The following is a 20,477-nucleotide window of genomic DNA, read 5'->3' as shown; positions in this document are numbered from 1 at the left end:
ATTGCCTCACTTTAGAGATCAGCCAAGTAAGGTCCAGAAACAGGAAATGACTTGACTAGGAATGCAAGCTGAGTGAATCTGTCCCTGCTGCCTCCTTCCCACCCTCCCTCTCTTCCTCCTTTCCGCGGTGACCATCTGGATGCTAGGTCCCAGAAATAGCGGCAATGGTCACAGCACACAAGATCTCATGAACTTTGCTCTAGTTGTGGGAAGGTGTGGACAATAAACAGACAAGATAATAACTGCTTAGAACCAGTGCTGTAAAGGCGATAAATAAGGGGCCGGGAGAGACAACAACTAGGAAGAAGAGACCATTCAGATTGAGTGGATTGTGCAGGACCTTTCAAAACAGAGACATTTGAGAAGGAAAGAAACAGCCCATGACTTCCAGCAGCTGGCCTGGCACTCAAAGCTGGACCTTGCTGTGTTACTGTTGTACATAAACAATTCTGCAAAACTGCAACACCAGACAAGGCTTCTCTGAGACCAGGATGGGGCAAGGCAAAAACATGACCACTGTGTAGTCATATCTAAACACAGAAACATATGAACATTGTCCAAACCATAAATAAATAAATAAATAAATAAATAAATAAATAAATAAATAAATAACATCCCCCTATCCTGGCTAATATAAGTTATGGCTGCTTCTCTGTCACTTATAGCTTTGGCTTCTGTCTGGTGTCCCTTTCTTAGAGTTAAGATCTATCAAGGTACCCAATTTTACCACTTCCTAACAACGTCCAATCCAGAACAAAGCCCCAAATCACCCGACATAGCCCACAGCCTGGGAGGCCTTTCTCACATCCTCTTCCTGAGATGTCCTGCAGGTTTTAAACCCGGCTTGTTCAACTCCAGGTGTATTCCTACTTGTCTCTTATGGACACCTTTGGGTTGAAAACTAAATGATGAGCAGCAGCCAGCCATGGCAAGAGCTGGGGGAAGAATGTTCCAGGGCTGAGGGAAGAGCAAGTGCAGAGGCCTTGAGATGGAATGAGCTTGGTGTGTTCTAGAACTTGAAGGGGCATTCTCTGGGGCCTGGAGGATGAGAGCAAGTGAGTGATGCAAAATGTGGATGGGGAGGGTATAGCTCGGAATGGCAGTCAGTGGATCAACACCAAGAATATGTTTTCTTCTAGGTTGATGAAAATGCTTTGAACATTTTTTAAGGTGAGGAGGCTGAGCCAGTACCAGCAGCATGATAAGCGGTAAGAGCTCTTGTGTCTCAAACCCTCCCTTCATCGTTGTTCACGGGCTTCACAGACTTTGGGATAAAATTATTTTCTGGTGCCTACTCCAGACTAACTCTCCCTGTGGCTGCAACCCACCTGCCCACCCATCCATCCTCGCTCCCAGCCATGGAACTCAGTAAGCCAGACACTCATTGTACCTATCGCGACCCCAGTAGGGGTCACGGGCTTCTTAGGCTCTGCTGTGCTGAATCAGTTCATAGGCTTGTTCAACCTACCTATTTCCCCACTTACTACTTCTGGTCCCTGCTCTAAGAATTGCCCCCTGATGCCTGGCTGGTTCCTTCTACCTATTGGTTTGGCCCTCCTGAGATATGAGGGTCCTTTCTGGAGCTTGCTATCCTTCTTTGGACACTCTTCGTTGTACCTACGCTTCTTTGAGTTATGCCCAAATAGTGAGACGTCAAAACACAGAGCTTCCAAGAGCAACTCACCTCCAATTCAAGGCTGAGAGTGTCCTGGTCCATTTCATTTACCTGTTCACTCACTATCCTCAGCAGATTCTGTCACTTATGATTCCCCTCTTCCTCCCTTTGGCTTGACTGTATTCCTGGAGATAATTGGATATGATACGCCCTGGGGTACAGCAAAACCAGGCCCAGAGAATGCTGACCAGGCAGTTCCTGGCTGATGCCTCGGGGCACAGCCGAGGGCCTCCTTCCTGCCTGAGCAGTCCAGCTGGCCAGGACTTCCCTGCATCCCTGCCCACCATGGCATTCTCTCAGCGGAGGGAAGACTCCAGAGAGTCTTTACCAAGGATGCACCATTTTACCTGGGTCTTTCATTCATTTATCTTGTCAAGAATACCTCTTGCCCACCCACTGTGCATATGAGTCAGGGGAAAGGCAGGGCTTTGCAAAAGGCACTAGAATGAATATTCCATCACTTCCAGTCTCAATAAACTTTTCTAAAAGTTGAGTCAATAGTACACCCTTCACAGCTCTGCCATGTTTCTGAGCCTGGCCTCCAGGCTGGGTGGCTCAGTGGGTGAGAACAGCTGCTCTGCTTTGCTGCACGTGTGACACTGGGGCAAAGAGAAAGTGGCTATTTCTATGCTCAGTGCTCAGAACAGTGACCACTAAGAATGATTTGTAGCCTAACAAGCCGGAAACAAAAAACACCCTTCCGGTTAGGGTGGGGGAAAGGTTTGACTATTTTTTTTGACCATGGAACTCTCATATATCCTGTTGTTTACATGACTCTGTGCATTTGTTAAAATTCATAGAGCGGTACACCTCCCTCCTTCCCCACAAAATGGATTTTATAGCATGCAAATTAAAAAAATGAAAAACAAATACACCCCATGGAGTTCTGTGATGATTAGAAACTACCCAAAATAGCTGGTGGGCTCCTAACACCATGCCTGGCACACAGTAGGTGTGGGAGACTCTTCCATCCCAGTCTTGCCCAAGAATGTGCTCTTGAGTGCCTGTGGCTGACTTCTGGAATTTACTCCCTGCCTCCCTTTGATCGGAAACATCCAGTTTACTGTCACAAGACCAAACATGGGGGCTCCTTACAACATCCATCCTGGTTTGCCTTGGACCACAGGGCTCCCCAAGATGTATGACTTTTGTTTTAAAACTGGGACCATCCTGGGCACCTGGGTGGCTCATTCAGTTAAGCATCTGATTCTTGATCTCGGCTGAGGTCGTGATCTCATGGTTCGTGAGTTCGAGCTCCATGTTAGGCTCTGGGTTGTCAGTGTGGAGCCTGCTTGGGATTTTCTCTCCCTCTCTCTCTACCCCATTTGTGTTCTCTCTCTTTCTCTCTCAAAATAAATAAATAAACTTAAAAAAATTAAAAAACACCTTGGACCATCCTGGACAAACCAGGACAAATCGTTCACCCTAGAAACAGGTAAGAGAGAGTATTCAGGAAGTGAGAAAGAGTTGTATGAGCTGTTCAGGAAGCCCAAGGTCTCATCTCAACTGAGGTCCATGAATTCGGTAAACACCCACACTTACTGAAGTCCAAGGTTAGCTGGTAGATGGCAAGGGCTGCCGTGGATGGCTGTACTGGTTGTGCACAAAGCAAGAGCGTCACATCTAAGGAAGCATGATACATCTGGTAGGCATGTAAATTTCTGGATATATTATGAACAGGCATCTTGAGACAGGTGAACCTTTCGCTATTTCACTCTAAGGAGCTGCATGAATTAGTGGTGGCCCTGGCAGAGGCTAAGCTCGCAATGAATGCTTCTTTCTGGGCTGAAAACCACATGCCTTTAGGGATTATAAATGTGGATAGAGAAGGCAGGAGAGGATGACTGATGATATCTACTCAGAGTGGCATCAGGAGAGCAAATATTATTGCGACCATGTCACTAAATAGACGGTAATTTATGAGTTCTGCTGGGGAAGCTGAGTAGAAAATCAGATGGCAGCAAGATGGGGTATTTGTCTGTGACAGGAGCTTTGATCAAGGTGGAATTGCTGAGTACACGTGTGTCCGTGTGCAGAGTCACAAAGCACCATTTAAAAAGTCCCCTGAAAAGCTACAAGGTCTCTTTTAAAAACAAATTTCAGGGCAGTGCTTCTCAAACTGGTAGTGATTCAAATCTCCTTACAGAATTTGGTTAAATGCAGAGGGCTGGGTCCTGTCCCGTGTCAATGATGGGACCTATGTCCTATCATTGTGTCCTAATGTTCTTTACTAACTCTCCAGGTGATTCTGACACCCATCACAGTTTGAGAGCCACTGTCTTCGGCAGTAAGGTAAACAGAAACAACACGTTCCTGGGGAAGAGTCAACTTAGATTTTAAGGCAGATACTCAGTGTACCTATAGAGACAGCGAGAGATGTGCGAGTCTTTCTACATTGGTATCTTTCTTTAAGCAATACTGCTTCCCATCCCCTGCCCCCTGCCCCGGATGGAACTATTCTTAATTACAAAGATTTCTGCCAGCACTCTGTAATTCCATTAAGTTAATAGTTAGTATTTATATACTATTTTGCAGATGCTTCAGAGAAGAGAGATGAGTAAGACCCGGTCCATGCCTTCATGAGGCCGATAGTCTAACAAAGAAGCTCACACTAGGGCCCCTCTTTTCCTCCCAGCTCTGAGACCATGATCTGGGGGATTCCTGCATCCCATTCTAGGCTACAGACTGTTGGACCCCTCCACATACTGTCTCTGTCTTCATGCACGAGCTTCTGCGTGGCTGTCTCTGGGCCAACAGCTCTCCCTGAAACAGAGTCAGCCAGAGTTGAGGGAGGGCTGTTAAACTACTGCCTTGTTAATTCTGTCCAGGAAAACAAGGCAAAGGGTGTGAATTCCCCACCTGGCTTCATTTTTATTTCTCTTTTTTCATGGGCAAACAACTATGTTTCCCTTCTAAGAAGTGGTTTGAAACACGTCAATGATTTTTTTCCAAGACCCTGAGCACAAGATTCCCTCTGCCACCCATCCTTTTCCTCTACCCAGCCTTCTTCTACTCTTCTTCAATGCAGTGTCTCATCTTTTGTCAAGATTCTGATTGATCTTGACAGTAATAACTGACAAAAAGCAAAAATAAACAATACTATCACCCTCCCACACACTCATCCTGGACTGCCCTTCCCCACGTGCTACAAAGCATTTTAACTAGAGTTTGTTATAGAAGTACATGGTGTACTAAGACCACGATCTTCCTTTAACGTAGGGTTTCTTATTTCCTTTGCTGAGCTTTCTAATGATATCTAGGTCTCCAAACAGTGTAAGGTAAGGTACACAGTAGGTACTCAGTAAGTGTTTCTGGCCAAATGAAGTGGAAGCTTCAGGAGTCCACTCCACACAGCCAAATATCTCACAGGAGAGAAGTGGGGACCCAGGGAGGGAGCAATCTTGTCCAAGACCACCCAGCATGTCAGAAACAGACTGAAAACCAAGTCTTGACTCTTAGTCAAGGGAATTTTTCTCTGGTACCATCTGAAAATTGCTTGCTTGGTTGGGGAGGGCTCTCATACCAAACACAGAAAATACTGTTTTTTGGGTTCCAAACAGAATTCTAAGTAGAAAAATAAAAATAAGCTCAAAGGAAAACACTGCATTAATAGTCTCTCCTACATGAGTTTTATTCCTGCTAGAAAATCTTTCAAGTCTGAACCCACGTGGGTTACTGATATCTTTGGGCCACCCTCCGGAAATGGCCCGTTTTCTCCTCGATTTAACCCATGAGGAGTGGAGTGATATGAGCAGGTGGAATCCAAGTCTTCCTATTTTGGTCATTATGAGTTCCCACAGTTGGAGAACAGCCATGGTTTTCCCTTTCATGCCCTGGGGCATCTGCTAACTCCCCAGGCCCCTCCCCAGAATCTCTCTTCTCACTCGTAAACTATTGAGGGGGTAGACCAGATCTCTCAGGAATCACCTGCAGTGGGATGCTCTGTGACTAACCTCATCAACCGAGGAGAGAAAAGTTGTGAAGGTCTATTCTGCCTCTGTTCAGGTGACTCCGAGCAGACAAGAGGGCACTGGGGCATCCTGAAGCATCCATCTTTATGGTTATGCCCCATCCGAAGGCTGCCTGCCAGTGTCACCCACAGACGACTAGCAGACACATGACAACACTGGCTTCACCCAACAGACGCCATGCACGCAGTGTGTCTGTCCAGAGCTGGAGAATGAACAAATGTTTGCTCTTCATTAGGCTGTATCCTATTCCTCACAGCTGTTCCTTGTTGCCTTAAATAGTCTTCACGGGGCTATAATAACCAGATACCTTCTGGTCACCCTACTGGGCTCATCATTCATTGCGATGACAGACTGGCTGGATTGAACTGGGATTAATAGGCTTCCCTTCTCCCCATGACAAAGTCACCCCTTCCTGTTGTTCCTCATCTTCCTTGAGCCTGCTGCTCTTCTGACCGCGATGATGTCTGGGCTTTAGGCAACTCTTCTCTCCAGCCAACATCTCTTAGCATTTGTTAGTGTGCTAAGACTTTTGTTTTGTAGCTGGGGAGGGTAGGAGAATCTGGGCTGGGAAAACAGGACAGGAAAGAGGGAAGAAGATTCTGCAGTCCAAGATCATGAGCAGAAGCCCCTTAGTTTCAACATGGCTGTGCTCTATCACCTCTGTGAGTGGCTATCACATGCCCCATGGCATCAGATGTGACTAGCAGCAAGGAGAGTAGTGAGGTGATAGGTCTGGGGGCACAGGCAGAGCATGCTCTGGGGACTCCAAGGAGTCTCCTTAGGCCAGCATCCCTCAACCTTGGAAGTAATTATAGTTATCCGGAGAGCTTAGAAAATATAGATCTCTGGATCCCACCTCTAGGAATTCTAATTAGTCTGAAGGACAGCCTAGGCATTGGCATTTTTAAAACTTCCTTAGGTAATTCTAATGTGTGGCCAAGACTGAAAACCTCCAAACTTCCTATTTGTATGGCAAGTGAGGTTAATTAGCCTTAGGTCTCCTTGAGTTCCTAGGAACCCAGGGCCCCTGGTCAACCACGGTTGCTGGGACTTGACATGTAACTATGGGGGTGGCAGCCCCAGAAAGGGGTCTAGCTGGACTATCAGTCCGGGACAATCAGTTCCTCCTTAGGCTCACAAAATATGCAGGACATAAGCATTGTTTGGATCACTCTGACCAACCCCTTTTTTCCTTTATTGCATAAATATGGAAATGGAGGCCCAGAGGAGGAGAATGACCTGCCCAAGGTCACCCAGATACTTAATTAAAGATATAGGACTTGAATCCAGGCATTTTGACTATTAACTCAGAACAACTCATATATGACTTCAAGTCATTGAACTTAAAATACATATTGAGAGACTCACGTTTACATGCCAAAGAGCACGAACTGATTCTATGTCTCTACAGGAGAGAACATGTGTGGGCTTATCTGGGCTCTGGGCCCAGTCTCCTGGTTTGAGCAATTCCATCTTTTCCTTCAATTACTGTCCCAGCCGCCTACCTGCCTCTGGTCTCCCTGCTCTGATCAATGCCAGACAGTTACATCTAGAATGTGAATTCAACTTTAAAAAATGCTACTCCGTTCCACGGCTCTGCATGACCTCTAGAATAGAATCCAAACTCCTTACTTAGCCTGAAAAATATCCCCTTGCTTCACCACCACAGCCCACTCCTACTGATAGTTCCAGCCCTATCTCCCTCCATGCTTTGTATGCCAAACATAGTTTTTGTACCAAACTGCTTCTGGTTCTCATAATTCAACCTGCTATGCATACCTCCATGCCACAGACTCTTCTAGTCCCTCTGCCCAGAACAGCCTTCCCTGCTTTCGAATTTGGTGATTCGTATTTCTCAAGCTTTGGTTTAGGCTTTATGTGTTCCAGAAAGCCAACAGCCATCCATCCCCAGGCTAGGTTTCATGCACACCACCCACAAGGGTTCCCACAGTACTCTATTGTGACTTTTTCTCAAGATACTGAAGTGATCAGTTCATATGTCTGTGTCTAAGAATAGGCTCTAAGTTCTCCCAGAAGGCAAGGGCTCTGTCTCCTCTCAGTTCCTAGAGCCTAGTACAACATCTGGCCTATGGAGAGTCCTCAAACATCTTTGAATTGACATTCCGCAAGGCTCATCCTTGGTTATCATCTCTGTCAATCAATGCTCACTTGCTTCGTGACCTTGAAGCAAGGGCTTGTGGCTTTAATATCATCTATATGACAGTAACTCCCAAAGTTTTCTCCTTAGCTCAGGCTTCTTTCCCAAATTCCAGACTCGTATGTCCAATTACCTACTTTCCATCTTCACTAACATGTCTAATGGACATCTCAAACTCAGTTCAAAATTGAACTCCTGATTGTTCCATTGGCCCTGAGTCTGTTCTCCCTGTAGCTTCCCTATATCTGGTAGTGGCAACTCCATCCTCCCAGTGGTTCAAGTAATAGCCCCGGAGTCACCCTTGAATCCTCTCTCTCTCTTTCACACACCATGCTAATGCATTAGGAAACCCTATTGGTTCTGTCTGGAAGCCTCTCTCTTTCACACACCATGCTAATGCATTAGGAAACCCTGTTGGTTCTGTCTGGAAGCTATGTTCAGAATCCAACCATTTCTCACCACCTCCACTGCCACACCTTGGTGGTGTCACCATTGCCTCTTGCCTGGGTTACTGCCATGGCTTCTTAACTGGTCTCCCTGCTTTGACCCTTGCCTACTTATGTCTCTTCTCAACACAGTAGCTGGAATGAACATTTCAAAGTAATGTGAAATAGTTTTTTGTTTTCTCAAACCTCTGCAGTGGCTTTCCATTTCATTCAGAGTAAAAGCCAAAGTCCTTAAAATGGCTTATGAGGCACTACATGGTCAGATTCCCCCTTTATTTCTCCAATGTCATCTTTTATTACTTTTACTCCTTGTTCACTCTACTCATACCACCTTTGACCTCCTCGTACTCCCTTGATCTGGACCTTTCTGCCTCTAGATTTCTTCCACCATGTATCTGCTCAAAACTTTTCTTTTAATTAAAGACTACCTTTCTACCCTATTTAATACTGGAACCCTGTTTACTCTACGTCCCTGGAATATACTATCTCCCTTCCTTGCTCTATCCTTTCTTTTTCCATGGTATTTGTGGCAGTGTGTATCATCCAAAGATTGTATTGTCCAGTATTTCCTGTTCTGCATTCTCTTGTAGAATCTTGCAATTGCCCCTCCATCTATCAAGAGAGGGAGTTTAATTCCCCTTCCCTAGAATATAGGCAGTTATTACTTGCTTATAACCAATACAATGAGGTAGTAGCGATGCTGTGTGATGCCCGAGTCTAGGTCACAAAGGATGATGTACTTTCTACTGTTAGCTAAGAGGCTCACCTTTGGACCTATGAGCTACTATGTATGAAGTCCAGCATCGTCAGGCTCCCGTGCTGTGAGGAAGTCCAGGCCACCTGAAGAGGCCGTGTGTAGGTGTTCCAGATGACAACCCTAGCTGAGACCCCAGGGGACAGCCTGCAGCAATCACTAGATATGAAAGCGAAGACACTTTCTGATGACTACAGCCCCAGCTTTAGAGGCTTCCACGTCAAGGTTTCCACACATCAAGGAGCAGAGGCAGACTCTGTTGTGCTATGTCCAATTTTCTGACCCACAGAATCAATGAGCACAGTAAATTGGTTGTTTCACGTCATTAAGATTTGGGATAGTGTGTAGCACAGCAAATAGTATGTTTCACTGTTGAACATATTATTTACTAACATATTAAGTGAATTGTTGTGAAATGACTTGTCTTTTTTGTCTGAATTCTCAATTATAATTATTTTTGTTTTATAGTTACACTATTCACAAGCCATTTCCCCTTATTTGTGAGGCATCAAGAAAGGTGAAACTAGCCTTTCACATCAATATGCATTTGTAAGACATTTCTCTGTCCTCTTGTTGAAAAACTAGAGAATATTACTGAAGTGTCAAAGGTACACACACTTCATCTGTTCCAACATTAGCTCAGGTCTAGATTGAAGAGCAGTAAATGTCTTCTCCAAGGCTTTTAATAAAATAACTTGTTTTTAAGTCTGTAATTGATTTCTTGTTTCTCTTGCTAGAACACAAGTTTCATGAGGGAATGAATCTTTGTCCAATTTGTTCAATTCTGTATCCAAATATGTAGAACGCTCCTTGGGAATGGTAAATACTCAGTGAATATTTATTGAACAAATTTATGTGACTGTACAGCTGAACTGAATTTTAGAAGACACAGTTTGCTATAGGTTAGAGGTCCCTTATATGTCAACTTGTCAAACCCACCCATTTGTATGAAAAAAGCTGAGCAGGAGTCATAGGCAAGAAAGAGCACAGAACATGTTGGTTTAAGAGTAGGAGTGGAGGCTCAGGATCCTTATGATTACAACAGGGCATGGTCTTCAAGCAAACCTGTGGCTCGTAGGCCCACTATGTAGATTCCAGACATCATGGGTGCTTTGATGATCAAAGCCATATCCACCTAATGTCTAGGAAAGGGGACTGGCAGATTGTGGGAAGATTCCCATTAAATAAGGCTGCTTCCCACTTTACCTCCTGCTAATCAGAAAATGTGTTAACTGGAAGCTAAACATTCAAGTTAACTGGTTAATATAATTTGAACGAAGTGAAGGCAGGATTAGTCCACTAAGTGATATTTCCGTTTGGGGTCTAAATGATGGAGCAAAATGTATTGTTATATTATAAAAACACATCATTTCCATTCCAGAAAGTTTGGGAAATGTAAAAAGGCAGAAAAATAAATTTAAAAAAATCAATCCAAATCATACCACACAGGGATGTACTTTCCAAAAAGATATTACCCTGGAAGGAAATGCACTAAAGTAGTCAAATGTATTTGTTTTTTTGTTTTCAAATTTTAGACCTCAGTTTCTTAGAACAGTGTTTCTCAGTCTTTGACTATTTCTTCCCCTTTCTGATAAGTCCCCAGTCTCCCTTCATGCTATTGGAACCTTAAATGAAATAGTATGACTAATGACTTATAAAGCATCATGACATTGAATATGCATTTACCAACAGCACACTGTCTCCTGTCATTCACTCACCAAAGATATGTACACAGGTGTGTATAAGCACATACCCATGTACGCCTCCACACTTTCAGGGACTGGGACCATTCAACAAACCCCCTAGGAAGTAAGGCCCAGGGATGAGCAGTGATGAGACCATTTCCTCCAAATATTACCCCGATTTCCTCCCCAAATTTGTGGATTGAGGATATGAAAAAATGCTATTTTACTGGGATCATATTTGAAATTAAGCGCAAGTTCTCCTGAGCTGGTAATTACTCACATCCATGGACATAAACGTTTTTGTTCTCATAAATGTGTCAAACATGCCCCTTGCCACTGTGTTTTATACTCTCGTAAAATTTTAGGACCAGAGAGGTCTTTAGACATCACCTTATCCAAACTCTCCATTCAACTAATAAAGAATTTAAAACTCAGGTAGCAAAATGATATGTTAATATCACACAGTTTATTGTACTGGAATCTGGCTGTCTGGACTCAGCAGCCCGCCCCTCCCCCCAAGTTTAGCACAATTTCATGAGCTCACATAGCTTCTGAAATACTGCTTTGTAAGCTCTTTCTCAGAATATAGTCTGAGAGATAAACTTAGTCTGCACTATCAAGAATTCCAAATATGTACAGTCTTAGTCAATGCGTTTGCACTGCATACAGTGTTACCGACCCTAGCATATTTGGGGAACATGGTGCATGTGAAAAAAAAAACCTACAAAAACTAGTACACATAACTCAGAGCCTGGCACACAGTAGACGCTCGAAAGATATTTTGGGAAGGAAGGAGGAGAGGGGGAGAAAGAGAGAGAGAGGAAAGGAAAAGTAAAGAAAGAAATGTTGTTTTCAAAGCTGGCTGCACAAGGAGGCTTGCAAAATTCTTCCTGGGGAGTGAGGTGGTGCTCTTTAGTTCAGGAAAACATCTTAATGAATTTTTCCTTCTATTTTATTTTCTTCTTTGTAAAAGGTGAGGCCTGAGGGGCAAGGTCTGAAGCAAAAGGAGGGAGACGGAGAAAGCTAAACTGTTTTGCATAAACAAATGAGTGTGGGGAGAGCGTGGGAATTCTTTTCCTGGATGCTGGGAAAAATTGAAAAAAAAAAGGAAAAATTTGAGGATACTACAAAGAACTTTGGGGACAGAGTGGACAGAGACCTGTCAGGAGGCCGGAACCTCAGAAGGACTTTTATTCAGGCACTTCCTGTACTTTGCTGCAATCCTTCTGTTATTCCCCAAACCTCAGTAACAGCCACTACTCACAAGTCCTCTGCACTGGAGTTGCCTTGGGGAGGGAGAGAAGGGATGTCCAAAGCCAGGGTGAGGAGAAGGTACAAAGAGAGAGAAGCAGATACCAGAGGTGAAAGTGACTCAGGGGGTGGGTGTTGAGAACACGGCAGAAGCAAGGTAATGGGCCCAGAGGGGACTACGAGCAAGCAAGTCTCCGGGAAATCACTGGCAGGGGAGACTGGCTGGCTTTTTTTTTTACAACAGGTGGGATATGGGACTTGATCCTTTCCATCTTCCTATTGAAGGAAGGCAGGAATCCAAACTGATTCAGTAGGTCTGAGTGGGGACTGGGATGGTGCCTTTCCAACACACTCCCAAGCGATGCTGTTGTTGCTGGCCTGGGAACCATCCTTTGAGTCGCAAGGATTCAGCACCCATGAAGCCTTTGTGCCCATCAGGAAGTTTCTCCACAGGGTGGTCTCTTACCTCATATTCCTCCTTGAACCCATAGCCCTGGCCTCTCTTCATCTGGGTGATGTGCTGCAGCAGGTCCGCCACCCGGATGGCAGGCTGGAACTGGTCCCGGGGATAGCTCATCTCCACAGGGTCGCAGGCCCGGTAGGGGTGAGTCTGGATCGTGAGGGTGGGCTGGGACAGCTCCCCACGGCTGCCATCTGCTTTAAAGAGAAGGGGGCAAAGCACATATCACCTATGAGAGTTTTGTCCTCTGTCCTCTCCACCACCCCCCAGGGCAGGGGAACTAACTCAGGACTCAAGTGATCAGGAAGCTGAGGACACTGCTTCCCTCGCATGGCTGTGGAGGCAGATTTAAAAATTAAAACAACAAACGAACCAATGAACACAATAACCCTGGGTGTGTTTCTATTTCAAGGGTGCTTATCGATGGAGCAGTGACCAAGTTCCAGGTTAGCTGCCATCCTCTGCCTGTCTCAGTCCTTCCTCCAGGCTTGAGAGGGTGGTCTTGGCCAATTAGGGCCGATCTCAGAGCCAGTGAGAAGCCAGACAGCAGTTTAGGAACTAGGATGCCTGGAAATCATCTCTGGTGCCTGCTTGCAAGTGAGGAGAGCCCAGGTCTCTGGAGACCAGAGCCATGTGTCTGCTCCTGCTCCATCTGCCTACATCCTTGGGAGGAACTGAAGCCAGTCTTGGACCCTGACCCCCTCAGCTGCTCTCTCCAGCTCTGGGCTCTGCAACGTGCTTGGCTTCTGTCTACTATCTAGTTTCCCCACCAGTTCACACTCTTGATCCAGGAGTGTCGCTGAACCTCTTCCTTCAGTCCTGCCAGCTACTTCTCCCAGGCCTGGGTCCTATGCCCCATCTCCTTTATCAAATCTCTCCTTGATATAAGATCTGTACTCTCCTTGATAATAATCTCTATACCCACTGAGTCATGCTAACTGCCCTCTGCTGGCTCACCTCCTGCCCCCCCCACCAACTGGAAATTGATGCATGCCGAGGGGAAATTTGAATTCCTCTGTTCCCCTCTGGCCAGGACAGCCACATGCTTGCCCTATGGACTCCCTGCCAGGCATACATTGTTGATCTTTCAGGGCCAGTTCACAACCATCTATGCTTGGTTTCCTCAACCTCCTCCCAAAGTCATGGACTGTCTATGCCCCAGAGCCTCCAGTTGTGGCATGTATGAGATCAGAACTGCCACAGATGATGATCCTGGTGTTTTCAGGCACATTAAGGTACCCACACAGACCCCATTAAGCCTATGCCACAGTCACTCCCAGGGAGGCTTCAGTGTATATTCCTGACTTTCTGCAACTTGTCTTTTCAAAGTCTGTGTTCCCTGTTAGCTTGTTTGTCGCTCATGTCATAATAATCCCTCAGACAATGCTTCTGTATGTGGAAGTGGAATCTCCTATGTGACAGCAAGAGCTAAACTGTTCCTAGTAAGGAAGGATTGCCAACAAAAAGACCTAGAGCGCAAAGGCTTATGTACAAGGAAGAAGGGCCTACGTGAGATGTTAGCACAGCTTCCTGGACTGCACAGAAGAAAAATCCTGCTTCCTTTCCCTCCTGTGACTGTAGGTAACATGTAGTACATCTTCAACGACATTGATTAAATGGAGAGCCTTGCAAATGTGGGGGCTGCTTTCACTCTCCAGCACACCCTTGTGATCAGGAGGCCAATTTACTGAGAATTCACTGTCAATGTGCCAGGGACTGTGGTAGGCACTGGCAATGCACACAACACAGACCGCACCCTCCAGACTTGACAGTCCAGTATGGCAGACAGACAAGAAGAACCACCTGAAGCACAAGAACAGAAGCCGAAGAAGGGAACCACACTGAGGGAAGAGAAGGAGGCCGAGAAGGGGCGGAGGAGATGGGTGGGCACGTGATGGGGGCAAAGCTCTCAGAGATGGTGTGAGGCAGGTCAAGAAGGCTGTGAACATGTGAGAATCTCCCAGCCAGAGGGAAGCTGTTGAAGGGTTTTAAGAAGAATTCCTTTCTTTAAGGACACACTAGTTCTTGCCGGTGCCCCAGCTGTCACAGATAGGGGGCACCCTTCCAGCGAGTATCACTCCTGTGACCCTATGGTGGGGTTGGGAATGGAGAAGGGGCATTTCTGTTTACTTCTCTGGATGCTGCACTTCATGACGCCCAGGAAAGCATGGGCCAGAGTCAGTGCCTGGAGCCCTGTGAGTGTCTCCCACCTAAACCGCCATCACACATGGGGACAGGTGTCTTCAGAGATCCATGGTCTTTCAAAGGACCTGGGGCACGGACTGCCTGGAAGACGGACTGACTGCCTGGCAGAGACAGGCTTCTTAGGAATGGGCACCTGGCAAATTTTGTGAGATGCCAAATGTTCCCCAAACCAATATGGATATTTTCCCTAAACACAGTGCTAGACAGATTGTAAACTTGGTGTCAGCAAAACCAACACTGGAATGGAAAGTAAATGCATTTGAAATTTAACAACTTTGTATTGCTGTAACATTCGTAATAATGTCAACGCTGGTGCTAATGATGCTGTAAAGGCTCAGAACCAAGGGGCTTTCAAGGTTTATTAATTCAACTAGTTGGACTCCCTTCTCCAATGTATCTTACCTCACCTATTTCCTTATTAACCTCCGATAATGCAGAAGTGATGCCTTTTATCACAGCCCATTTCACCAGACGCACTATACTTAATTTTCCATCATTAGGTTTAATGAAAACCCAATTTCACAACTCACTTCTCTCAGGAACCTACAAGTAATGCTACGTTTTTATCAGCCCCAATTAAAAAGCGTTATGATGTTCCTATTCGAGTGGGAGCCTTAAAACTAACGTGCGATTCCGCGGCTAATTCAACAAGGGCACTGGAATTCACATGCTGCTCATAAAATGTAACTCAAACCAGCTGGCCCTGGGAGAGAACGCTGCTCATTTTTCTCCTCACCAGACCCTTGGTTTTCATGCAATTTTGAATTCTCCTTAATGGGTTTTGCATGTTTATTTATCACATGATAATATTTTGGATTTCTTTTGCACTTTTTCTATAGCTGTTGCCTAAGCCTGGGAGTTCCCCTGCAACAACTTCTGTGGTTGCCTGTCAGGGGCTTTTGGGTAATGCATAGGAGATCCTGGGTCACCACAGTCCCTCTATTTCCTCTGTCCCTCTACTGGTTCTCCTTCCTTCTGGCCTTGACTTTTCTATTTTTTTTATCCCCGTTATAGATCTCCCTGTAGCTCCAGACACATATTTCCAATTACTTGGTAGGAATTGCCACTCTGACTGGTTAACAAATATTTACTGAGTACCTATATTGTATAAAGTTTGGTGTTAGATACCACATACATACAGGAGGGTGGAGGAAAGTGTGTTCAGAGGGAGATAAGCATGCCACAGCCCTTGCAAGAAAGAAAAAGAGATAAGGTGTGTATAAACAAGTCTAACAAAGGTGGGAAGGGACAGGTGCCTGGGAGATGGGAGGGGGATGTGCTGTGGAGCTGGGCACTCCAGAAATGTTTTTCAAGCTACAGGCATTCACACCCCACCTCTGTGGTTTTTTGCTATAAGTATGTACAGCCTATATCGGCTCTGTCTGATAGAACCTCCCATGATGATGGAAATGGTCTATATCTGTGCTGTGCAATATGGCAGTCACTAACCACGTGTGGCTCATGAGCATGTGAAATGCGGCTAATGTGACCAAGGAACTGAAGTTTAAGTTCTGTTTAATTTTAATTAATTTCAGTTTAACTATCCACATGGTGGCTTGTGGCTACTATATTGGGCAGCACAGATCTAGAGAAAAAGAAGAACAGAAATGGAGAATACTTGAGTTACATAATAGGGCAAAGAGGTCCAAGGAAATGTAATGCAAACCACATAAGTAATTTAAAATTTTCTTGTAGCAACATTAAATACGGCAAAGTGAATTAAGTCAAATTATTTTAAAAAATAAATTTTATTTGACTCAATTCACAAAATAATATTTCAACAGTCAGTATAAAATCATTAATGATATATTTTACACTCTTTATTTGTACTAGGGCTTTGAAATCCAAAGTACAAAATTTTTCACTTGCTTCAGTGTAAGCTTAAAATTTCTTTCAATGTTTATTTATTTTTGAGAGAGACACAGAGTGAGAGTGGGGAAGAAGCAGAGAGAGAAGGAGGCACAGAATCCAAAGCAGGCTCCAGGCTCTAAGCTGTCAGCACACAGCCTGATGTGGGGCTCAAATTCATGAACCACGAGATCATGACCTGAGCCAAAGTTGGACACTTAAGTGACGGAGCCACCCAGGTGCCCCGCTTCAGTGTAGTCTTATCTCACTTCAGACTAGCCATGTTTCCAGGGCTCAACAGCATAGGTGATTACTGGGCAATGCAGGTATACACAGACTTACCCAGAGCCAAGTCAAGTTCTAAAGAGAGCTGATTTAGAGTTATAGTGAACTTCAGAGACAACTGATCTAGTGTAAGACAGCTCTAGCCCATGGATGCAACATGCCATTTACTTTTAATGCTCACTACAATGTTTATATAACTTTTTAAGAAATGGCCTGACCGTGTCCCATGAGAAGAGCAGGACCCTGAGAAATGCTGTGAGTCTGGGTCCCAGAATCAGAGAGAATGGGGTTCGTATTTTTCATCACCCAGTTATGGGCTCGATGATCTTGGCCAAGCGACTACAGTTTCACAGCTCAGTATCTTCATCTATAATACAGGAAAGACAGGTGTTGTGAGGATTCAATGAAATAATGCCTGCAAGTGCCTGGTTTCAGGTGAACAGGGAAGAAACCATTGCTGTTCTGATGTTGTACAAGATGTGCTGTTTGGCACATGAGAATCACAGACTGGCGAGAGCATCTGGGGAGTCTTTTAGGGCTTCTCTCTTCTTTCCTTCAGGACACACTCCATGGCCATCTAAATATTTTACTCTATTCCTGCTGTTACTGTCCTAGTTTGAGTCCCCATGACAAGACTATTCCATCAGGTTCCCCAGGGGTCTTTCTGCCTTCACAGTTCTTTTTACACAGCTTTGATCAAGTCATTCTTCTGAGCAAAAGCCTCCACAGAGTCAAGACACAATTTCTTAACTAGCCAACCAAATTCCTATAGTTTCTATTTCTTATTTCATCTAAAATAATTCCTCTCAATCTGTGTACCCTTTAGGGCAGGAGAGCACAAAGAGGGGATGGGTAAATATCTGGAGACTGCTTGCTGAGAGGGGAGAGTCTGGGACCGGAGAGAAGGTTTGAGGTGGGGATGAGGCGGGCTCACCTGCTCAGAGTGGAGACGTGATTAGAACAAACACAGCGGGGGTGCTGTGGCAACAGCAGGTGTCAGGGTCAGAGTACAGAACCTGAAGACAAAATCTGGCTTCAGATACGAACCTCACAACTTTCTAGCTATGGGACTTCAGAAAGATTACTAAGATCTTTATTTGTAATTGGCATCAGAGATGGCGATGACCATTATCATCGTGGAAGAAGGTCGTTGTAACCTTAAATGGGATCCATTGGAAGACGTCTCGAGGTGACCCCTGGCTGCTAGCAGGCACTGCCTGATCCCCACCATTGCTACCAAATATCAGTAAAGCCTCAAGAAAATAAACTTATAATAGCATTAAAATGTAAGTCGGTGAACTAACCTAGCATCAGAATTTGGGAGGAATACCCATTAATTATGTCAGTATCACACTGCATATGTGTATGAAGATGGAGACTTCATTTTGTCACAGTTTTTAAAAAAATCTCTGAAATTGTATAAAATCACCTTTCACCTGATTCAACATAGGGCAATTTTCCCTCTTGGGTTGAAAAGGATTGCAATTTCTTTGGTGAAGCATAGATGAAGTAGTTGGCTTGAGTTCAGGAGCCATGTTGTAAGAAAATTGTGTTCCATATTTCCAAATTCTGGACTTCAACTAGTATAAGTGTACTGACTTGCACTTCTTGAGACACAGTAGATTCACACCTCCCCCCCCATCTCATATCTACTCAGGATATACTGCCTTTCAATGCAACGGCAGGTGAAATAACCTTCTCTCTCTCTTTTTCTTTGCATTCAGTACCCAATACTTCCTGGCCCTGGCATATGGCAACCATTACTCTGCTTTCTGTTGCAGTAGTTGCTTTCTCTGGAATGTCATATATATGCAATCATACTGCATACAGTGTTTTGTGGCTGGGCTTTTAAAAAAAATGTTTATTTACTTTTGAGAGAGAGAGAGACAGAGAGAGAGAGAGAGACAGAGACAGAGAGAGACAGAGAGAGAGACAGAGAGAGAGAGAGAGAACACTAGCAAGGGAGGAGCAGAGTGAGAGAGGGAGACACAGAATCCAAAGACAGGCTCCAGGCTCTGAGCTGTCAGCACAGAGCCCAACGTGGGGCTCGAGCTCATGAACTGTGAGATCATGACCTGAGCGGAAGTTGGATGCCCAACCCAGTGAGCCACCCAGGTGCTCCTATGTTTTCACTTAGCATGATGCTTTTGAGGTTCTTCCATGTTCTTGCTTATAGCTAGTTTGCTCCCATTGCTACACATCTTCACCAGCTCTTGTTTCACGGTTCTATTAATTTTAGGTAACTTTTATTAATTTTAGGCATTCTAGTGGTTGTACAGTAGGATCTCACTGTAATTTTAATTTGTATATTTTTATGTACCTATGTGACATTTGTTTTCCTTCTCTGGGTGAGGTGTCTGTTCAAATATTCGGCCCATTTTTTTAGAGGGTTATCTTATTATTGACTTGTAATCTGGATATAAGCCTTTTATCATATGTATGTTTTGGAAATACTTACTCCCAGTCTGAGGCTTACCCTTTTATTTTCTTAATAGTATCTTTTGAAAAGCATAAGTTTTAATTTTGATCAGGTTGAATTTATCAATTATCTTCCTTTATGGTTGGTTATTTTGTCTTGTGCAAGAAATCTCTAATTCAAGGCCACAAATATTGTCTATGTTTTCTTCTCCTTCTCCTTCTGAAGTCTGGCCAAATGGCGTAGGGTTGAACTTGTAACACTGGTAGTAAGTACAATGCCACCCTGCTGCGCCACACTTTACAGAGCTGAAATGGACATTGTATAACTGGCAACTGACACTGAGATTCTTTGTTACTTCAAGTAACACTAGCCTGAAGGATAGGAAAAAAAAATGCTTCACCTTCTTATTTCCTTCTCTGGGCTCTGATAATCAAAGATTAAGCGACCAAATATGGGAGGCTGGGTATTTCCAAGCCCTTTCTCCCCCTCAACTGCTTTCACTGGGGTTTCTAACATGGCAAAGGCCAAAGAATGTAGACAAAGACCTTTATACCCTAGGAAGCAGATTCAGTATTAGGAAAAAAAAAGGGGGGGACCGGAGTAGTCATGGGGAAGGTGACTTCTGGATTGACTTACTTCCTCTGATAAAGAGATCAATCCTCCTCTTTGTGGGCAGAACATAAATTCTTCCCTCCATAGCACTCAGATCAGATGGAGGGATGGTATCAGACACTCTGCAGAGGGATGGGGGCTGTCAACATCCCTTCCTCCTTCTGCTTAAGCCACAAGAAAAGGGTTCCCGCCAGTTGGGCAGTAAGGACAACAGTGAGAATCTTCCTGCTCTGTTTACAGCAAACACCAGTCCTGGAGAAATTTTCTCCTCCTTTTTTATAGTAAGTAAACAGAAATGAAACAACATGGTCTTAGAAAATTCTACCATATTAAAAATAAGGAAAATGATACTCTGAAGGCAGAGAAAAATATAAATTTCAAAAGTAAAAAAGCAGCCAGTGTTGACTTTTTACCCAACCATCATCCCCTACCTTTATCCTTTCTGGCAGAGCCCTCAAATTAGTTTAGGTGCCCACACATTTTCCTCGTGACTCAGGTAGATGACCCTATTCCTAGATATAGGGTCAAATTGGGATTTCCTTAAGCCAATCAGGAGCTCTTATCTTCTTTGCCAATTTTTCAAAAGTTTTTAGTGAGATAGGAGGGGGTTTCTGGGAAAGATTTCTCTATCTCTAAGAAGGCTGTTCCGGGGGCCTCTCTCTCCTATTGGGCATTACACCATTTGTGGGTTTGATGCTTGGAGCTGCT

General features: G+C 44.5%; 1 protein-coding gene and 1 non-coding gene across 2 annotated transcripts in view; one reads left to right on the top strand and one right to left on the bottom strand.

The window, feature by feature from the left end:
• Positions 1-20,477, bottom strand: part of PTPRT (protein tyrosine phosphatase receptor type T) — a 795,219-nt gene that overhangs the window by 81,735 nt on the left and 693,007 nt on the right. Inside the window, exon 19 of the mRNA XM_047852741.1 lies at positions 12,407-12,597. Within this exon, the coding sequence (XP_047708697.1) occupies positions 12,407-12,597 (191 nt within the window). The remainder of the gene's footprint in view (positions 1-12,406; positions 12,598-20,477) is intronic.
• Positions 2,225-2,355, top strand: LOC125163162 (small nucleolar RNA SNORA43). The gene has a single exon (XR_007151319.1). It is a non-coding gene; the product is annotated as a small nucleolar RNA SNORA43 (small nucleolar RNA).

This window comes from Prionailurus viverrinus, chromosome A3 (genome assembly GCF_022837055.1).
Source record: "Prionailurus viverrinus isolate Anna chromosome A3, UM_Priviv_1.0, whole genome shotgun sequence".
Classification (NCBI taxonomy): Eukaryota; Metazoa; Chordata; class Mammalia; order Carnivora; family Felidae; genus Prionailurus; species Prionailurus viverrinus.
The sequence above is the reverse complement of the archived record's forward strand: the minus strand, read 5'-3'. Positions and strand labels throughout refer to the sequence as shown.